Consider the following 22,936-nt stretch of genomic DNA (forward strand, 5'->3'; position numbering starts at 1 on the left):
CCCTCCCATGCAGTGCACCCCTCCCAGCAAGGAAGGGGGGTCACGTAACCCCTTCCTTGCTGGGATGGGTGCAGTCTGACATCAGTCTGGCCCCCAAGGGGTTAAGGGGGATGCAATACATCCTCCCTTAACCCCTTGAGGGCCAGACTGTAAGCAGCGATCTGTAAAGATGCTGCATACTGTAAGGAGCACAACACCGCTCACGATGACGGGTGTTGTGCTCCTGTTTGTGTGTTTTTTGTGTGTTTCTCCCTTTTTGTTTTTCAGATATTGGTATCCTGTGGATTACGTCGGATTCGGTGGACTACGACGATGACCAGCGATTGTTTTTTTTTTAATAAAATGGTCAATGAGGGGTGTGGGGGTGTTTTTATTTGAATAAAAAATTTTTTTTCACTTGTGCCTTGTCTTTATTTCTTTACTTTATAGACTTAGTAGTGGAAGCCGTCTAATAGACGGAATCCATTACTAAGTCGGGTCCTAGTGTTAGCCGGTATAAAATGGCTAACACTAACCCCCCATTATTACCCCAGTACCCAATGCCAACAGGGGTACTGGGAAGAGCCGGGTGCCAGTGGTCCCGGAGTGTCTAAATTGGCGCTCCTGGACTGGGGCGGCAGCAGGCTGGTAATATTTAGGCTGGGGAGGGCCTGAACCAATGGCTCTTCCCACCCTGATGTTACCAGGGTGCTGTTGCTTGGTTTTTAACCCGGCTGGTTATAAAAATAGGGGGGACCCTATGCGTTTTTTAAAATTATTTATTTATTTAAAAAAATAAAAAATACTAAGTCTATAAAGTAAAGAAATAAAGACAAGACACAAGTGAAATTTTTTTTTTATTCAAATAAAAACACCCCACACCCCTCATTGACCATTTTATTAAAAAAAAAAAAAAAAAAAAACGCTGGTCATCGTCATAGTCCACCGAATCCGACGTAATCCACAGGATACCGATATCTGAAAAACAAAAAGGGAGAAACACACAAAAAACACACAAACAGGAGCACAACACCCATCATTGTGAGCGGTGTTGTGCACCTTACAGTATGCAGCATCTTTACAGATCGCTGCTTACAGTCTGGCCCCCAAGGGGTTAAGGGAGGATGTATTGCATCCCCCTTAACCCCTTGGGGGCCAGACTGCACCCATCCCAGCAAGGAAGGGGTTAAGTGACCACCCTTCCTTGCTGGGAGGGGTTAATACAACAATAATTCCAATATACAGGGAAAAAAAAACTAAATAAATCGCATGTGCAAAAAAGTATACCCTGCAAATAATCAATACCAATATGACAAGGAAAACTCAAGAGACTACCAAAATATACCACATACACTAATTGAGCACAACTTCCTAATGCGAAAAAATTCCTTTATTATTTAAAAATTAATAAAATAAAAATGTCAAAAACATAAAGAATGAGGGAAAAGGTGATGACAGTACAACAATCCAGGGAAGACACAATATGAATAACAAAAATAATGAGTAAAGAAATATTACATGTATAAAGGGCACAGGTTCAATCAATAGTACAAATAACAGGATCCCAAGAAAAAAACCTCTCAAAAATCCATAAGTGCATTAGTGCATGTGACATGTCACATGCACTAATGCACTTATGGATTTTTGAGAGGTTTTTTTTCTTGGGATCCTGTTATTTGTACTATTGATTGAACCTGTGCCCTTTATACATGTAATATTTCTTTACTCATTATTTTTGTTATTCATATTGTGTCTTCCCTGGATTGTTGTACTGTCATCACCTTTTCCCTCATTCTTTATGTTTTTGACATTTTTATTTTATTAATTTTTAAATAATAAAGGAATTTTTTCGCATTAGGAAGTTGTGCTCAATTAGTGTATGTGGTATATCTTGCTGGGAGGGGTGCAGTGCAGGGGAGGGGGTGGGGAGAGCTGTATACTCACTCCCATGTGTCCTCTTCGCTGGTCCGCAGCACAATGAAGTCACTGTGCTGCGGACCAGCTCTTTATATGTGCGCTGAGCCGATCAGCCAATCAGCTGAGCGCACATATAATTCAAAATGTTTCTTTTAATAATGCTATTGTGATAACATAATTAGAAGAAACATTTGATGATTTAATTAAAGTCAAGTATTGATTAGTACAGAATGCTCTATTTACCGGAAATATGATTTAACGTCTTAATGGAGCTTCCTGTACTAATTAATATTTAATTAATAAAACACATTTTTGTTGTAATAAAATTAGTTTTGTTGTTCAATAATTTAATTTAAAGGAATCCATCATTGTGCAATTAAATATACTGTCAAAAAATAAATATATACAGGTCCTTCTCAAAAAATTAGCATATAGTGCTAAAGTTCATTATTTTCCATAATGTAATGATAAAAATTAAACTTTCATATATTTTAGAATCATTGCACACCAACTGAAATATCTCGGGTCTTTTATTGTTTTAATCCTGATGATTTTGACGTACAGCTCATGAAAACCCAAAAATCCTATCTCAAAAAATTTGCATATCATGAAAAGGTTCCCTAAACGAGCTATTAACCTAATCATCTGAATCAACTAATTAACTCTAAACACCTGCAAAAGATACCTGAGGCTTTTAAAAACTACCAGCCTGGTTCATTACTCCAAACAGCCATCATGGGTAAGACTGCCGACCTGACTGGTGTCCAGAAGGCCATCATTGACACCCTCAAGCAAGAGAGTAAGACCCATAAAGAAATTTCTGAACAAATAGGCTGTTCCCAGAGTGCTGTATCAAGGCACCTCAATGGGAAGTCTGTGGAAAGGAAAAAATGTGGCAGAAAACGCTGCACAACGAGAAGAGGTGACCGGACCCTGAGGAAGATTGTGGAGAAGCACCGATTCCAGACCTTGATGGACCTGCGGAAGCAGTGGACTGAGTCTGGAGTAGAAACCTCCAGAGCCACTGTGCACAGGCGTGTGCAGGAAATTTCAAAAGGCGTGTGCAGAAAGGTCAAGCCATTTTTGAACCAGAAACAGCGGCAGAAGCGCCTGACCTTGGCTACAGAGAAGCAGCACTGGACTGTTGCTCAGTGGTCCCAAGTACTTTTTTCTGATGAAAGCAAATTTTGCATGTCATTCGGAAATCAAGGTGCCAGAGTCTGGAGGAAGACTGGGGAGAAGGAAATGCCAAAATGCCTGAAGTCCAGTGTCAAGTACCCACAGTCAGTGATGGTCTGAGGTGCCATGTCAGCTGCAGGTGTTGGTCCACTGTTTTTTTATCAAGGGCAGGGTCAATGCAGCTAGCTATCAGGAGATTTTGGAGCACTTAATGCTTCCATTGGCTGAAAAACTTTATGGAGATGAAGATTTCATTTTTCAGCATGACCTGGCACCTACTCACAGTGCCAAAACCACTGGTAAATGGTTTACTGACCATGGTGTTAGTGTGCTCAATTGGCCTGCCAACTCTCCTGACCTGAACCCCATAGAGAATCTGTGGGATATTGTGAAGAGAGTTGAGAGACGCAAGACCCAACACTCTGGATGAGCTTAAGGCGGCTATCAAAGCATCCTGGGCCTCCATAAGACCTGAGCAGTGCCACAGGCTGATTGCCTCCATGCCACGCCGCATTGAAGCAGTCATTTCCCGACCAAGTATTGAGTGCATAACTGAACATAATTATTTGAAGGTTGACTTTTTTTTAAAATTAAAAACACTTTTCTTTTATTGGTCGGATGAAATATGCTAATTTTTGGAGATAGGATTTTTGAGTTTTCATGAGCTGTATGCAAAAATACATATATATATATTTATTTTAACAGTATATTTAATTGCACAATGATGGATTCGTTTAAATTTAATTATTGAACAACGAAAGGGACTTTATTACAACGAAAATGTGTTTTAGTAATTAAATATATTAACTATTAGAGGCATCGGCATTACTGCAGATTCCTGTAAACTGTTTCCCTGCTTTCCCAGATGCATCCAGAGGTGTTTGCATCACTTTCTAAAGATTTTGTTTGTTATTTTTAGTTGAACCAGATTTCCAAGTAAATGACCGTATGTTTTCAGCCGCATGTCTACTTTTTCCCACGGCCGTAGTTTCAGCCGCACATTTACAGCCGCGTAGAAATATGCGTAGTGTGAACATAGCCTTAGTGTGTTTTAGAAGGTTAAGATTTAAAGTTTTACTGTCTCATTAAGTTGGGTTCACACATTTTTGCAATAGTTTTTTTTTCATTTATTTTTGCAAAAAACAAATGGAAAAACTGATGCATTTGTGTGCATACGTTTTGATCTGTTTTCCATTGACTTCCATTATATAAAAAACAGATCGAAACACATCCGGTTTTTTTTATAACGTACACAAAAGCATGGTCAACCACATTTTTGTGTACATAAAAAAAAACAGATTTCATTTTGATCCATGGAAGTCAATGGAAAAACACAAATTAATACGTGTTTTCATATTTTTTTTCCATACGTTTTTTCCCAAGACGAATGAAAAAACAGATTACAAAAATGTAGTGTGAACCAAGCCTTACTTAAAAAAAATCACACAGACATGTCAAAAGTTTTGATCTGTTGGAATCTCAGTGCTGAGACCCCCGTTAATCTCTAGGTATTGCCAGATGTAGTGTGCGACTGTGCATTTTACTCCGCAGCCTGCTGCTCTATTTGAATCTTTGCAGGAGACAGGCTCCATAGACATTAAAAGAATCAGAAACTAACTTTATGGGGCTATATCTAGGGATCATTGTGGATCTCAGCACCGAGGCCCTGTCCAATCAAACATTTGATGTGTCTGTGGGATGTTTTGGTTTGGTTTCATATGCAACCTGGAACATCTATACCTGTTGAACCCTAGTCTGAATTTCAGTTAAACAGGTTCGGTCTTGCTCTAAATAGTGATTTTTATCCATCCATAATATGTCCGTGTTGAACTAGTTAAAAGGACATTGATGCTCCGAAAACAGCTGATAAATGAGCTTTGAATGAGATGCCATGGCATCTGGGGTCCTAATACTGTAACTGTGCCATGGTTTCTCTTTTTTCTACTGTGCAAGTTGAGTAACCTGATAATTATATTTTTTGTGTTATGTACATGGTAATGATGTGTACATGTGGCTATCTATATATAGATATATAGATACATGTATAAATATTTTGTTAATTGGGAAAATGTTTTTTGTGTTTTTTTTTTTCTTTCTATTTTTAAACATTTTGGGAATTTTACATATTTTATTACACACTGTGGGAAAAATTTATCAAGGGCTTTGCGACTATTTGTAGATGAATAATAGGATTTTTCGCCCATTTTTGGTCTAAGTTCTATTTTTTAACCAGTATTCAACAGGCGAATATTTTTTAATGTCTGTTAATCTATCTTTTTTTAATCTGTCTGTTTTCAGTATTCATAACAAAATTCGCATTTTCTGGGAATAGCGCACAATTTATCATCACAAACTGGTGCAGGCCTACGTCTGGTCAGTACCAGGTGAATTTGTTTGGGATTTTTTTGCTACTTTTTACTTGCATGCATTTACAAAGCCAATGCGACTTCATAATAAATAAAACACAACATATTGGCACTAATTCAACACCAATCCCCATTAGAATAGTCGCACAAATTAGAGCCCTTAGTAAATGTCCCCCAGTGTCTTTAAGGGAGACTTGTCACTCCCAGTGCCGGGACAGAGCCCGGCTGACCCCGCGGTGCAGAGCCATATACACACTGCTTCCGAGAAGTCCCGCTCCAAGATATCACTGAGATGGAGCCATCATTGTCTATGGGCGTCGGACTCATCTCTGGGAGCGCGCGCACGTCTTCATATGGAGATATCTTGCCGGTGGGAGTGGGTCCAGGAGCGACACTATAGGGCATAAGGCCCTCAGACCAAAATAGGATCTATATGTGAGTATGAGTATCTTCTTTTTCTCTTCTCTATTAGGGTATGTTCACACTGAGGAATCAAGGTAAATCAACCGCCATGGATACCACTGTTCACCCCTGCTCACGTCTGCGCGTGCCATAGACTCCATTCTATAGATCGGATGGATTCCACCGTCCATCCAAAGAATGAATAGAGTTATACTTTGGCCGGACAGCATAATTTGGCCGACCATATAATGGAGTCTATGAAACGGGCGGAGATGCGCTCGGCCGTGAGTGGGGGCTAGCTGCGGAATCGATGGCGTGTGATCCGTCTGGATTCTGTAGTGTAAACATACCCTTACGTTATCCCGGCAGAGTACACAGATACATTGGACAGGGCCCTCAAGATGTTCCTCTACTTCACACTACTCTTCCTTCCAAAGTCTACTACTTCTTCCTCTTGCCTGCACCTGCATTTACCAAAGCGTTGTTACTGCACGTAGCTATGAGCAGCATGCGGGCAATGATTCGGCTCTTAAGCTGATTGTTGCCTTTATTACACAGAGTAATAATCTGTAGAATCGGCCTGATTGGGTAGAATATCGTCCTGCGTGTGATCGGGCTCTTAGTTTAAGACCTAGTGGTAATAATGAAAACTGTAAGATTTCAAAATAATTTTTATAAAATAGACAGCAAAAAAGAAAAAAAAATAACCAACAAATCTTTAAAAATCTAACGTAAAAACTTGATTAAAAAATAGGTAAATTTAAAGTGGCTGCCTGGAAAAGTGCTATAAATGTTGATTTCAACCTGTCGAAAGGATCATAGCCCCCCCCCTAAAATTATCGATACATGTGATCTTTATATGGACAGCCTGTTAATCCAAGGCAACAGTTATCATTAGCTGTCTGGGAGCCTCTACAAAAAATAACTCTAGGACCAGTAATTTGTTCTCTGTTCTAACTATAACATGTATGAGAATTGTCTCAAGGCACAGACAATTCTTTTGTCAACATTTCTGTAATATACCTGACACAACCTGTTAAATGAGTCACTAGGAACGCCCCCCCCCCCCCCCCCCGGGGTAAAATGATTAGATTAAAGGAAGTCACATGGTCACATAGAGCTTACATAGCTTAAGTGGGCTTACAGGAAAAAGAGGTACTATTTCTTTAAATGGCTTGACTAGTTTCCATTTTCATATATACTCTATTAGGAAATTCCTAGTTAATAGAGCGCAAGAGTGGATAGTTGTTATAAAGAGTACCTCACTTTATAGGAAACCTGTCATGCCTTGCACCAACCATTGATCTCAATGGGCACTACTGTGGTGGCACTGTACAGAAATGTTACAACTGACCACTGGTGGTCACAGTGCCGGTGAGTTTGTAAGCAACTTATTGTCGAGGGTAAATCTAACTTGTAGAGATTGTTCCAAGTGAATAACCCTATTAGGTCACTAAACATGGAGAATGCATAAAAATAAAGAAGTTCTCCAATAACCTCTTTCTTGTCTCCTATTGCAAATCAAACTCGTTAATACCTAAAAACCTCTATTCTGTGTGTCCAAAGAGATCCATGCCCGTCTTCATCTTCTTAGTGTCTTGTGTGTGGCTGGAAGACATCCAGCTGCAGCAGGAGCCTCCTCCCTCTGCTTTGTCTATGGTAGAACAATTAAACCATGTCTCTTTGGATAAACACCACCCATTGGCTGTTCACTAGATGCCAATTGATACATCAGTAAAAAGTTACCCAAGTGTCCATGGCAGTCATATCACCAGTGGATTTGCAGATAAAGACAGCGGCACTCACCTCTTCATGTAATATGAAGAGGTGTGCTACTCTCTTTTCTGACCTGTGGCCATTTTCTGGTTTCTGATTCTGCCGACTCCTCCTATACTGTACTGATTCTCCTGTTGCCCCCTGCATTGCTGACCTAAACCAGTGCCACCTGCTCGACCATCTGGCTTTATTATACTGTGTCTCTGCCTCATCTCTGAATACTGTTCTGACCCTCTTGTATATGACTTGAACTGCTGACTACATCTATATCATAAAAATGAAAGTCTGTCTATCTGTCCCATATAGACTTCCAAACACCTGAACTGTTTGACCCCAAATTTGGCAGGCAGATACATTAGGTGCCCGGGAAGGTTATAGGGAAGGTCCCGTCCCCGCCAGATGTACAGGAGGGGAGGGGGAGGGGTAAGAGCGCCCCATAGAAATCAATGGGAAAATCTTCACACTGCACACAAAGCTGATATAATTAGCTGCAGCAGCTTGCCAGCAGAAACGGCAGTTGGGAGCCTTAGCAACCAATAGGATTACTGCTTTCATTTTCACAGGGAGCTGGAATGTGAATGGTTGCTAGGGCAGCTGCCTCACAACATCCACAGTAATAACTGGTAGACCCCCTTTTAACACCACCATATCAGACCTGACCAATACGGCCACACTGTGACTGGATAACACTGCCATACCAGACCTGACCAATACCGCCATACTGTGACTTGATAACACCGCCACACCAGACCTGACCAATACCACCATACTGTGACTGGATAACAGCCATACCAGACCTGACCAATACGGCCACACTGTGACTGGATAACACCACCATATCAGACCTGACCAATACGGCCACACTGTGACTGGATAACACCACCATATCAGACCTGACCAATACCGCCATACCAGACCTGACCAATACCTCCACACTGTGACTGGATAACACCACTATATCAGACCTGACCAGTACGGCCACCATGTGACTGGATAACACCACCATATCAGACCTGACCAATACCGCCATACCAGACCTGACCAATACCGCCACACTGTGACTGGATAACACAGCCATACCAGACCTGACCAAATACCGCCACACTGTGACTGGATAACACAGCCATACCAGGCCTGACCAATGCCACCATACTGTGACTGGATAACAGCCATACCAGACCTGTCTAATACCACCACACTGTGACTGGATAACCCTGCCATACCAGACCTGACCAAATACCACCACACTGTGACTGGATAACACAGCCATACCAGACCTGACCAATACCACCATACTGTGACTGGATAACAGCCATACCAGACCTGACCAATACCACCACACTGTGACTGGATAACACTGCCATACCAGACCTGACCAATACCGCCATACTGTGACTGGATAACACCGCCACACCAGACCTGACCAATACCACCATACTGTGACTGGATAACAGCCATACCAGACCTGACCAATACCACCACACTGTGACTGGATAACACTGCCATACCAGACCTGACCAATACCGCCATACTGTGACTGGATAACACCGCCACACCAGACCTGACCAATACTACGAAAAGACACTAGATTTTCTGGCAAGTCTGAACAGGAGGTGGAAGACTAGAAAAATAAAAAAATTAAAAAAAATTTTCCTTCCCCCTGCTCCGTTGCTGCTCCCATGCAAGGTGCTGCCCTAGGCAGACCATAAGTGCCTAATGGTAAAGACGACCCTGCAGGTATACAGGACACTACAGGTATACAGGACCCCAAAGCTATACACTACAGGTGCACGGGAACTCCACCACCTATATACTACAAGTATACAGGACCCCCAACTATACACTACAGGTATACAGGACCTCCACCAACTCTATACTACAGGTATACAGGACCTCCACTGACTATATACTACAGGTATATAGAACCCCAAACTATACACTACAGGTATACAGCACCTCCACCAACTCTATACTAAAGGTATACAGCACCCCCACCAACTCTATACTTCAGGTATACAGGACCCAAAACTATACACTACAGGTACACAGGACAGATGTTTGAAGTTTTTAGTTTATTTCTAATGTGCATAAGCTACAATTTACATAAACAGTGCAGAACTGTTGGGTATATAGGGGCATATAGGGCTACTAGCGATTTTCCCTTAAACAAAAAAAAACACAAAAAAACAAGGACATAGATTGGCCTCCTGGGCACATTAGAATACATTTAATTAAGACACTGACACTTTATACCCGGGCAGCGCCGGGTACATTTTCTAGTTTATCTTATTTATCTAGAATTTCTCTGTTTTTTGTATATCATTTCTAATCTGACAAAAATTTCTAAGCCACACTGTCATGCCCAGCAGTCAGAAGAAGTGCTAACATATGGTGGTCTGCCATGGTATCAATGGACTGGTGGCTTAGCATGCTGGATAACAACACTGGGGGAAGCCATTCTCCCTAGCACATTATTACCTTTTAAAGTCTCAGATCTGACAGTTTAATTACAGGAGATTTATAATACCTGGAAGCAATGTAGAAATGTTTACTCTGGAGAATGATTTCATGTTTTATTAATGATGGGAAACTAAAGCGCTGTACTATAATACAGATAAACGGTGTACGCCCATAGGACTCATTTGCTCAGGCTTCTAAACCTAACATCTGTTCCACCTGAAAATATCCTTTATTATGTTATCCAATAGTTGGGTCACAGGAGGGTATTAGGGGGCTTGCCTAGGATTATAGAAAAAAAGTATAAAAAACAGCTCCACTCATGACTGGTATTGCAACTCAGTAACGATAATATTACTGTTCAGGGAAAATAAGGAATTAGGCTTGGTTTGTTCACACTGCGTATTTGCAATCATTCTTTTCCATCCATTTTATGCAAAAAGACAGATTAAAAAATAGATGCATTTGTGTGCATCCGTTTTGATCCGTTTTTACATTGACTTCCATTATACAAACAAAAGGATCAGAAAATGGATCAAAATCCATTACGCTAAAAAAATATATTTTTTGATCGATTTTTTTTTTTTTACATTTTAAGTCAATGGAAAACAGATCAAAATGGATGCACACAAATGCATCTCTTTCTCCATTGATCTTTTCTTTTTTGCATAAAACGGATTAAAAAAAAAATTGCAAAAATGCAGTGTGAACCCAGCCTTAGGCCATGTTCAATTTGCAACATCAGCCGTGATTTATACAAAACATACATTCTATTTAATTGAATGGAATCCCGGCCAGAGGGTATACATATAGTATGCTCTCCAGCCGGGATTCCATCCGGCCACGCAAAAAACTGACATGTCCGTTTTCTGCGGCCGCTATTTATTGAATAGCAGCCGCACAGACATGTCAGTTTACACAATCGAGCGTGATACTCCGGCTGCATCCTTGTGCGCCCAAATCATCGTTTGACACAATGGAGCGTGTGGCTGGAGCCTCACGCTCCATTGTATGAACTGACATGTCTGTGCAGCTGCTATTCTATGAAAAGTGGCCGCAGAAAACGGACATGTCAGTTTTTCATGCGGCTGGATGGAATCCCGGCCAGAGCGTATTCTATGTGTGCAACGGTGAATTAGGATGCGGGGGCACACGGATGCACCCGCATCTTAATTCAACAAAAATGCAGATCATCCGGCCGGTACTGCAGTCAATATGCAGTACCTGGTAGGGGCTAAATACGATGCTTAGAGGTCAGAAAAATCCATAGAATTAAAATATGTTGTTGAAAAAACCTGTGACACTATAACTTTTTCTTGCTTTTATTTGGTTGATGTAATGCACATCACATACCTACTGGAATGTGCTTCCGTGTCTAATGTGTAATAAAGTGAGATGGTACCGTTGGATAGACGGCTTTAATCCATGACTTATTCTGGGACGTACCCTGTAGTCTCCTATCATGCTCTCCTTCTCTCAAGCAATGCTGCCCCAATTCAGCGCATGTACAGTTGCAAACCAGCACCATGGAAAATAATTCTGCCCATGGGAAGTCCCTTGAGAGAAGGAGGGCGTAGAGGAAGACCTGACAGATGCAGCATGCTTAGGGCACGGATGCTCCAGGACCTGCCCCTTTGACACTGTACCACTGAATTAAATTATATTTTTTAAGAAGACAGTGGCATCAGCACCAAAACATGTCCCAGGACAGGCCATGGATTAAAGTCAGCTATCCAGGGGTACCAGCGGTTTGGGGGGGGGGGGGGCATTGTTTGGGTACAGATTTGCTTTAGGTAAAGCTTATAAAATGGAAATAGCAAACTGAATAACTGTGCAAATAGGACATTTATGATGAAGGGAACCAGGACACATACAAAACGCTTGTGTGATTGTGTGAAACCGACCTAGGGCTCTGATTATCTTATGCATCATATGATAGATCCCAACTCCACCCAATGGACCCCAAAGACAAATAATAATGATCATTTTGTCTGCAGTTCTGTCATGTTTCTATGTTTCCGTGCCTAGAATTGTGGTGTATTCCAAATTATTCTCGTATTGCTAACATAGCTTTCAACGCATTGGTGAACATAGCCTTAAATGGTTGGGACTGGAAATATAAAGTTGCTTGAGTTCATTGTTATTGTCTGTAAGTGTCCAACAATAACTTACAGTACGATATCTCAGTTATTGAGGAAAAATGTTCTATGGCTAACCCAGCACACAATTAAAAACACACACTATTTCCCCTTAAAATGGTGGTAGCATCATCATTTAATCTCTCTCCAAAACAGCCAAAATAATAGAAAAATATTGGAAAATATTCGGAAAGTTGTTTAATTCTGCATTCAGCATCAACAATAAAAAATTATCTGTCCATAACCTTTAGCCCTGATGGGACGATTCTCACTTGATTCAAAACTTTTTGTTGTGGGCCCTAACCAATAGGGCACATACCATTGTGTTTCTATGTATGATTGTATGTATGTATGTATGTATGTATGTATGTATAACTTAATAATGGAATAAAACACAAAACAACAAAAATAATTAGAAAACATTTTCTATTAAAAAGCTTAGATGATAGACAATTACATGGAAAAATAAACAAAACATATCACTACATTTTACAAACACTTCTGTTTTTAGTCCTGATTTTCGATTTTAGCCCACCACTCATCCATAGTATGTAGTACCGTCTCTGCATTGCAAGATTTGCCTGTAGAGCTCATGCACATACTGTAAGAAATTTTTGAGTTTATAAATTGTGTTCTAGAAGGTATCATATTTCAATGATACTTTCCCCTAGAAGCATTGTTCCATGTGGATGGTCCTTAGGATTTAATTTAACATTATACACTGAATGATTGAAGAAGGGGTGTGCTGCATGTGAACTGGGCTCCTGGCCTATAAAGGGGTTTTCCAGGATTAGGAGCCCAGCTACTTGCTAAAACAGCACCACCCCTATCCTCAAGTTGTGTTTATTGTATTATAATTCAGATCCATTCATGTCAATGGAACTGAGCTGCAAAACCACACCCAAACTGAGTACAGGAAAGCTGTTGTTCCTGGAAAAAAAACTGTATGTTTTCTAAGCCTGGAAAACCCCTTTACCAGCCAAGTACCAAGTAGCCATAATACACTTGGTATGGGACAGTAATGTTTATTTGCAGTTCTGGACTTGAATATTACAATGTGTTATAACTGATTAAGGGGTCATGGACTCTAATGGGCCACTGCTCTAATGCCCAAATGGTCAGTCTGTACATGAACTGTAGAATTTATTTTATGTTGGATTAGGCCAGGCTCACATGAGAGAGCCAATAGAGACACGACTTTACTGGTAGTACGACCGTTTCACCAGCAGAGTGATGCACCATCCCCATGTAGCAGTCGCAGCGCGAGAGCTAACTCTGCACGGAGCTACAGTAATACTAAAACCATTTCAATAATTTGTATGTGAAAATACTGGTTAATCAGGTTTATTTTTATTCTTTCTCTAAGGTTCTTTAGTTATATATTCACCTTCGAGCCCCATTTTACAGTTTATTTAATCTACATACTATAGTTAATTTTGTAGCTTTGTAAATACATTTAGAGGCTATGTTCCCATAGTATCTTTCCTCATCACCTTTTTGGATGGACATAATTTAGTGCCAAAACATGGGCGTAAAATTCAGATTAAGGCTATGTTCACACAACATAAGTTTTGTTTTAATCACGAACGTTGTTGACGATTTGCAACAACGGCCGTGATTAATACAAAACTTACGTAATACTGCAGTCAGAGGGAATCCCGGCCGGAGTGTATACAAATAGAATACGCTCCGGCCAGGATCCCTAGCGGCCGCACGAAAAACTAACATGTCAGTTTTGTGTGGCCGCTATTTATTGAATAGCGGCCGCGCAAGCCTGACAGGTCACTCTCTATTGTGTTCAATGGTGAATTGGGATGCAGGCGCACACAGATGCGCCCGCATCCCAATTTAATAAAATTGAAGTTTATCAGGCAGGGCTGCAGTATCAGACGGGATAAACTTCCCTGACATCGGCTGTTCTGTGACATGGCCCGGTCACAGAACGGCTGGTGTCTTACGTAGTGTGAACCTGGCCTAAGGCTATGTTCACAGAATGTAAAAATAAGGGCAACATACATCTATAATTGGATAAATAAGTCTGGAAATGGTCATGTTCTTTAGTTCTAGCCATATTTATCTAAATACGGCTGTATTTTGCCTTTATTTTTACGTTATGTGAACATAGCCCAAGGATGTAGTTTGCATAATACTGATGTATTTGGTGCTACAATGATGGCCATCCAAAAAGGAAGCTGTAAAACGGCTAATCGAAAGACGTTTTGGGTACATTACTGATTCTCAGATACAACTTATATAATTATTTCAGAGCTGAATTCTCTGTTCTGCTAGTTAATATTGAAACAGAGATTGTTGGCTGACATCCTTCTACAATGAAGTAGGACAGGAAAACTGGCTGTAGATTGATGATTTTAGGAGCCATCAGACCATGCATATATATATATATATATATATATATATATATATATATATATATATATATATTTATATATATCACTTTGACTATGCTCAGTCCATTAACCTCAATGATGGCCCACCAGTAGTACATCACTGTACACTTCTGGCAAGTTGCAAATATATACCAGCATTGTGTGGTCAAAGCGTGGTGTAAATGGCCCCTTACTTGAAATCAACGACCTGTCATTAACCATTGGTCTGAAAAGGTTCTCTGATCCAACTATCATATTGAAAAATTGCTGACAATGCACAGATCAAAATTCGTCTAATCCTGTGACTCGGATGAAAGAAGTGAAAGCTTACAAAATATCAACACTTAGCACATAAAAAGTGGAGCCGCTTTGTTATTTGTCATAAGCAACGCAGCAGGTATGCCAAAGAATACAGCCAGGGTCTGCCAACAGATTTTCCACAGATATCTAATTTCAGTCGGCATCTGATCTGTCAAGTTCCTCTGAGTCACAAAAGGTCACTAATATTCAACAGCCGACATCATTCTTTTCAGCTTTGTAAAATCACTAGCTTGTGGTTTTCCAACATTAGCTTGCTGTGATGCACCTGTTTCAAAGACAACGCTATCAGGCTGTGTGCATCAAGTCTACAATAGTCTCTGGGAGATTTCAGATCTGAAGCCTATGGAATAGTAAATGCAGCTCTGGACAAGCTGTTAAGGCCCTATTCCACCAACAGATCTGACGACAGATTATCTGCCAAAGATTTGAAGCCAAACCCAGGAGTCGATTTAAAAAGAGGAGAAATCCATTCTTTCCTTTATGACCTGTTCTCGAATTATAGCCTGTTTCTGTGTTTGGCTTCAAATCTTTGGCAGATAATCTGTCGTCAGATCTGTTGGTGGAATAGGGCCTTAACTCAGAATCAGCATGAAGCTGGCCATACACCTTTAATAACTAATGGCTGAAGGATCCCTCAGCTGGCAGTTATCTCTCCTGTGCATTGCCATACATAGGAACATTCCACTACGTTTTATCTCTCAGAACAAAGGGGTCGGTCAGTGATTTTCCAGCACACTCAACCCCTATCTCCACCAACACCATATGTCAGTGAATGGTCGGGATTGCCACATACACATTATATGAATGGCCAAACCAAAAAACGGAAAAGATGTCAACCAATCAGATTTTATGTTTCATTTTCAAAAAGACTTCTGAAAACTAAAAGCTGGAATATGATTGGTTGGTTTCGGCAACTGCTCAACTTTATCCCACTGAATCCATAAACTTTAAAAATGAGTTGATACTAGTCAAGTGATAAGTTTTGTTTAGTGCAAGTAAAAATTTGCATAACTTGGAGGAATATGGGAATTCTATGATAGAAATCTGTATACATAGCCCAGATTGGGTCACTTATAACGGTTACACCAGCTGTTGGTTTCTTTTCTTGGTCTTCTTCTTTTTGTTCCTTAGTTTATCCCGTCTTTTTTTTCTTCCTGGGCGATTGTTCCTGGATGGTTGTTTGACAGAACTTTTACCTTCCTGACTTTTGATCCATTGCTCTACCTTCTTGTTCTTAGGACTAATACATAGGATCTTGCGTTTCAAGTGCAACCTTAAAAAATTATAAAACGCTGTTAAAAGAAATCCAGTACAATCTCCAGAGCCAAAGGTAATTTAAAGGACAACTATGTGGTAAAAGCTTTTACACAGCTGGGCCAGGCAAAGGCAAACTGACAGTACAAATATTTCTATCTCTGTCAGTTTCCAGATCACACAGCAGTGCATACTTACTTAATGCGCTGCTGCAGCTGTGATCCGGCATCCTGTTCTCCCGTTCAGCTGCTGTATCTTTAGGCCGACACCTCCTCTGAATGATTGACAGCCATGGGAGGTGAGGCCTGAAGACATAATGGCTGGACTGGAGAGCATTAGAACAGGATGCTGGATCATAGCAGCAGTGCACTAGGTAAGTATGCATTGCTGTGGGATCTAGAAACTGACAGCACATATATAGGCAGTTTCCATGGCTGCACAAACGATACAAGTATTGTTCATGCAGCCCAGCCACTTGATTTCTCGTGCCATGTAAAAGCACTGCAGAGGAGCACCGATCATTTGCGGCCACCCATGGCTGAAAAATTGTGTAATGTAAAAGGACCCAAAGCTGGTTTTGAGAGTGCATGACAGTTTAGGGGAAAGTGAAGATGCTTGATAACAGGAGAAGGGGGTTGTCTCTAGTTACATGTAAGGCACTGTACAGTAATTTACAGAGAATTCCTCAATTCTTCCAGAATGCTGCACAGAAGCTGAGTGTCTCCATTGACACAGTATAAACAGATTTAAGTAGCAATTAAAACAACATATTGCGGCTTCTTCTTTCCAGCATTGCTAGGAAGTAAAAAAGCACAAACTTAGGCTTGTCAGTAAATCCAACGTTGCCACGTAGGCTGAGCAGGTTCCAGCAAGGTTGAAGATGATGTTAGAATGTAAAGCTGCATTGTTGCATGAAAGTAAAGTTCTTTTTTTTTGTTTTGGCTGAGGATGGGAGCAAAGTGTGTATCAAGGAACATGCATTAGTATCCACATAGTTCTATTGTAACATAGCATACTTACAGCACAGCTTGAAGGTGACAAGTACCATCCTGTCTCTGAATGCTATAACGCTTCACTTGCTTTAAAAGACTTTTCGAAACATTTTCTCCTAGTTGGGTGCAACATCTTGTGCTTGAAACAGAAAATGCTGCTATAGCAAAAACAGACTAAAATTAGGATCATATATATCAAAAGTGTGTAGATGTAAAGAACATCGGGTCAACCCTCTAAAATGCCAATACTCTAAGAAAGTGACGTATTTTCTTCTATTGAGTATTAAAATGAATCTTGATCATGTTGCAGATCTAAGAATGTAACTTATGGTGCCTATGCCTAATATTATTTGTCTGGCTACTTTTATAACAATGCTTTGTCAGTGATTGAAATAGTTGGTGCCAGTAGATGGACTGAGTAATGTGTATGTTGTAGATGTATAAATACTGATGTAGTAGTGACAAAAGAGCTGTTTGATTTCTCAGACTGGACCCATAGATACCACTTGTATAAAGAACCATATTATCCCCTAGTATTAATGTCTCTGTAATATGTCACATGTGGCAGCATGGAACTGTTACTTAAAGGGAACTCTGGCGAAAAATTACTTTTTTCCACTGGTGCCAGAAAGTTTTGTAGATTCATAAATTATTTCTATTTCTAAATCTCAAGTATTCCTGGATGTCCTACAGGAACTGTCTGAAGCAGCAGTAGCAGTAGAGGATTTGTTACTGCTTTTGACAGTCCCTGATATGGACAGAGGTGGCAGCAGAGCGCACTGTGTCAGACTGGAAAAAATATACCACTAAGGGTATGTTCACACTACGGAATCCACGTGGAAAAGTTCTGGCAGATTCCATCGCTTGTACCCGTTCACGGTGGCGCACATATCCGCTGGCTCCATAGACACCATTCTATGGCCGGAAGGATTCCGTCTTCCACCAAATGAACTGACATGTCGATTCTTTCAGCGGACGGCGAAATTCGCCCGGCCATGGAATGGTGTCTATGGAGCTGGCGGATACGCGCGCCGCCGTGAAGGGGTACGTACCTATCCGCGCGGATTCCGTAGTGTGGACCCACTTTCAACTGCAGTTGATTTGAAATAAATAAATAAATATCGCCAGAGTACCCCTTTAAGTCTACTGATAACTGGCTTGTTTCTGTGTATAAGAAATATACTTTCCTGTGTCAAATTTCCTAATTTTAAATATGGAGTCACCTATCTCACTGCTATATCTAGAACTGCTGGATCTCAGGTAAGGAGGATCAAGAGAGCAGCCATGTTATCAATGGTATTGATAAACTGAAGAAACTTGTGGCACTGGCAGAAGAGGGCAAGAAGCACAGATACAACTGAATGTGGCTATTGCTAGTGACAAGATATCCAAGCAAAGACCGAGGTTATGTGCCTGTAATGCCCGTTTCTTGCAAGTCTGCTTCATATTGTGATAAAAATTTCAGAACATATTGTGAATCCATAAAGTTGGCCATGCACTTAAGATTGTTGTTGGCCAGACAGGAGACTTAGAAGGAAAAGTATTGTTTCTAGCAGAAGCACAACAAGCGTTTACACCTCTGACATGAACATTTTACTGCACCAAGGTCTTTGTGACTTCTATGAAGCCTTACTGTATCTGTCGTATTGGAAGTGGGAAGAGATTGTCCTGTTTCATCCATTAGGATCAATGGTCAAAGGCCAGCCTAGCAAATTGAGTATTATACACCAGCCACACAAATGGACCTCTTTGCAGGAAACTCTTTTAGAGAGCAGCTCTTTGTCCTGTCTCATAAAGGTGAATTCAAAGAGACGTAACTACCCTTCAATATGATATCCATATCCATGCAGTTGTCAGTGGTTTTCTAAACTATGAAAAACTAGGTATACCACACATACCACCCAAAGTATACCAAAAGGCTGCTCTCTGGAGCCCATCATATGATGTTTATGTTGGGAACAATCCTAGTGGCATAAACATAGCTTTAAAAATATTCTATATGTAAAGAGAGTGAAAGATCTACAGGAAAATATCACACAGTACCATGGATGCCAACCACAACTTATCATCTGTCTGATACAAATGAAGACAAGTAGCTATAGGCAGGAGAAGGCGGCTAAATGACAGCTACAAAGTACTAAAGAAAAAAAAATGAAAGTAAGGTATCTAGTGGTAAACTTGCCAGAACATGCCACCAAAAGGATACTCTTTAGTAATACACATGCCCCATAGGATCCTTAAAATACTTTACAATAAAGATATGAAGATTTCTGGATGTATACAGGAATTATATGTCTGAGCTCATATGTACAATAATAAAATATTTCTAGTATAAATAATAGAAGGCAACTTAATCATTAAGTTATAGCTTATCATTATTTGTATAGTGTAAATGTGCTGTATGCAGTAACATGGTATACTGTCCTACATTGGTTCCTGATCCTAGTAATGATACTTCTCTTACACAGAAGCACCTGCTGTGATTTCCCTACCTGCAGCACTGTAAGAAAAGTTCTAGATAAGTCATACTTAGAAGGAGAAGCGACTTTATGTCCTTGTTGAGCATCGCCCATGATTTGACTGTCTGTTACCCTTTGACTTTGTTGACTGTATGAAGCGCCTGTTATGTTAAGTGATCTGTATTTCTTTACTTGGATAATATATATATATATATATATATGTTCAGATTTGTCAGACTGAACTTGTAACTATTTAATTTGTTTTTGTACAGCAAAAAAGAAAGATCCTTGTCACTGTTTTCAAAATACCAAATTCCATGCATCTTCTGTACTGAAAGTGCACCCTCAGGGCCACAACCAGCACTTGGAGAAGGATCAGAGTGCATTCCTTCACTTTGGATTAGTGGTATCTTGGTGGTGCACATATGTAAGAAAATGCACTTCGTCTTCAGTAACTCTGGACTATGACACTTGTAAATTGCTACATAGCTGCAAAATACCTGCTGTAAAAGCACCACATGCATTTTCAAAGCGAGCAAGCAAAGAGAAAGATAGGAAAAGAGATAAAGATGGATACTGTACATAAATACAAGTTTGCAAGATAGAAAGACACATAGAAACAGGCAAGAGTGAACTATTTTTAAACAATTGCAAATAAGAGGAAAATACAAGATGGATAGATAGATAGATAGATATGAGATAGATAGATAGATAGATAGATAGATAGATAGATAGATAGATAGATAGAAAACACATAATATAGTAAATATAAAAGATAGACAGATAGATAGAAGATAGATAATAGATAGATAGGAGATGGATAGATAGATAGATAGATAATATAGTAAATAGAAGAGATAGATAGATGATAGATAGATAAATAGGAGATAGATAGATAGATGATAGATAGATAGAAAGAAAGAAAGAACATATATAATATGGTAAATAGAAGAGATAGCTAGATGATAGCTAGCTAGATAGATAGATGATAGATAGATAAAAGATAGTTAATATAGTAAATAGAAGAGATTGATAGATAAAATGAAATCTCTGCAGCAGTCCAATATTGTGATCAAAGTGATTTATTTCTCCCACATATGCAATGTTTCACTCTCACCCTGCTTGAGAAGCTCTCATTGTGAGAGTGATACATTGCATATGTGGGAGAAATAAATCACTAAGTTTGATAACCATATTGGAGCGCTGCTGTAATTTAGTTTTTGTCTTTACACCAAGTATTTACACCGCTGTCCACGATATACATCACTGACACCATCTTGACCCTTGTAAATTATTGCATAGCTGCCAAATACCTGCTGTAAAAACACCACATGCATTTTCAAAGCCAGCAAGCAAAGACAAAGATAGGAAAAGAGATAAAGATGGATACTGTACATAAATACAAGTTTGCAAGATAGAAAGAGACATAGAAACAGGCAAGAGTGAACTATTTTTAATAGATAGATAGATAGATAGATAGATAGATAGATAGATAGATAGGAGATAGATAGATAGATAGATAGATAGGAGATAGATATGAGATAGATAGATAGATAGATAGGAGAGCATAAATAGATTAAATATATTAATAAGTAAATACATACATGCATAGAGTATATAGATAGATATTGAGAAAATATAAACAGCACAACAAAAATAGTCTTTAGGTTCCCGCAGGTGTCATCTGGATCAGAGATCCTCACAATATACTTCTAAATAACCTGCAGCACTCAGGGTATCCAGTACAAAGAACCTGGACTTTATTTAATCAAACTTTAAACAGTAAAAATGCAAACGGAAAAAGATGTATTTGCTGTTGACTTTTTAAAGTTTAAATAAACTCTAGGTTCTTTGCACTGGATACCCTGTAGTGCTGCAGGTTATTGAGAAGTATATGTAGATATGGAGAGAAAGTAAGATAGATAGATAGATAGATAGATAGATAGATAGATAGATAGATAGATAGATAGATAAAATAAATGACTAGTGATAAATAGATTAAATATATAAATACAAACCTAGAAAACAAAGAAAGATAGACAATAGATTAAATATATAGATATCTGAATACATACATAGAGTAAATTAAAGAGAATAAAACTATATAAAGTATATGCTATAAAGATATGAACTAGGTGATAGAGTAAATGAATTAAATATATAGATAAATATATACCTAGTAAATAAAAGATAGATAGATAGATAGATAGATAGATAGATAGATAGATAGATAGAATAAAGTTAATCTAAGTTCTATGATATATCTGAATAGCTCATTAAATCAGGAGGAATAATTTATTAACTAAGTAAAGATGTTACATGAATTTCTATTCTCTCTCATTTCTCAGAAGACCTATAAGTATGTATGTTGTAATGTCTTCTTGCCATACTTTATTGACTTGCTGTTTAATAGGCAGAATATAGGTTGCTGTAATGTAACAGATATACAGGTTATTGGTGGGGAATATAATCTCTGATTTAGCTCCAGCTTTCCTTTTCATCAGTTAGGATTATAATACAGATGATTCTTACCGTCAGAGATATACAGCACACACAGGAGCACAGCTGCCAGCCGTAGAGCTGTCATGTCAACTCCACTGAATAAGAGCAAAGTTCCACTTCTCCCTATGGTGTTATATATATATGTGTGTGTGCATGTGGGTATGTTCCGCCTAGTGTCTTTATTATGGTCAAAGCTTCCTGAGGTGTAACCACACCTAGATTTCAGCTACTACATATATCATGTGATTTATTATACACATTCTTCTGTGGATGCAGATCTTATCCTACCCTCAGAATTACATGCATTTGCCAATATGAGTGATAGCATTTTTTACCCTCTTACTATTAAACTTGCATACTGAGCTCTGATCTTAGTGCACATGTTTATGGGGTGTTGAAGAGATAGCTTTGAACTGACTGCTGAGCTATCTTATGTGTATGAGCAGCTTAAAGGGGTTATCCGGCGAAAAAAATTATTCACAGAATAACACACATTACAAAGTTATACAACTTTGTAATGTATGTTATGTCTGTGAATGGCCCCCTTCCCCGTGTACCACCACCCCCACCCGTGTACCCGGAAGTGTGGTGCGCTATACATTACCTGTCACGTGCCGACCACGGTCTCCGATCCTCAGCAGTGACGTCTTCTTCGGGAGGCCAGCGGATCTTCCCGAGTGCTGGCCGCCCTCTGCAGCGTCATCCGAAGCTCAGCCGCGATTGGCTGAGCATAACTGTGCTCAGCCAATCGCGGCTGAGCAGCTGATGACGTGGCCGCGTCATCAGCCGCTCAGCCGCGATTGGCTG

General features: G+C 39.7%; 1 protein-coding gene across 1 annotated transcript; it reads right to left on the reverse strand.

Moving 5' to 3' along the window:
- Nucleotides 1-12,656: 12,656 nt before the first annotated feature.
- Nucleotides 12,657-22,225, reverse strand: CCL28 (C-C motif chemokine ligand 28). Its single transcript, XM_069964617.1, has 3 exons — nucleotides 22,160-22,225; nucleotides 17,197-17,326; nucleotides 12,657-16,195 (listed from the first exon to the last, which is right to left on the reverse strand). Exons 1-3 carry the CDS (start codon nucleotides 22,212-22,214, stop codon nucleotides 16,003-16,005), a joined length of 378 nt encoding a protein of 125 aa, XP_069820718.1. The 5' UTR covers nucleotides 22,215-22,225; the 3' UTR covers nucleotides 12,657-16,002.
- Nucleotides 22,226-22,936: the final 711 nt, after the last annotated feature.

This window comes from Dendropsophus ebraccatus, chromosome 3, assembly GCF_027789765.1.
Source record: "Dendropsophus ebraccatus isolate aDenEbr1 chromosome 3, aDenEbr1.pat, whole genome shotgun sequence".
In the NCBI taxonomy this organism is placed as follows: Eukaryota; Metazoa; Chordata; class Amphibia; order Anura; family Hylidae; genus Dendropsophus; species Dendropsophus ebraccatus.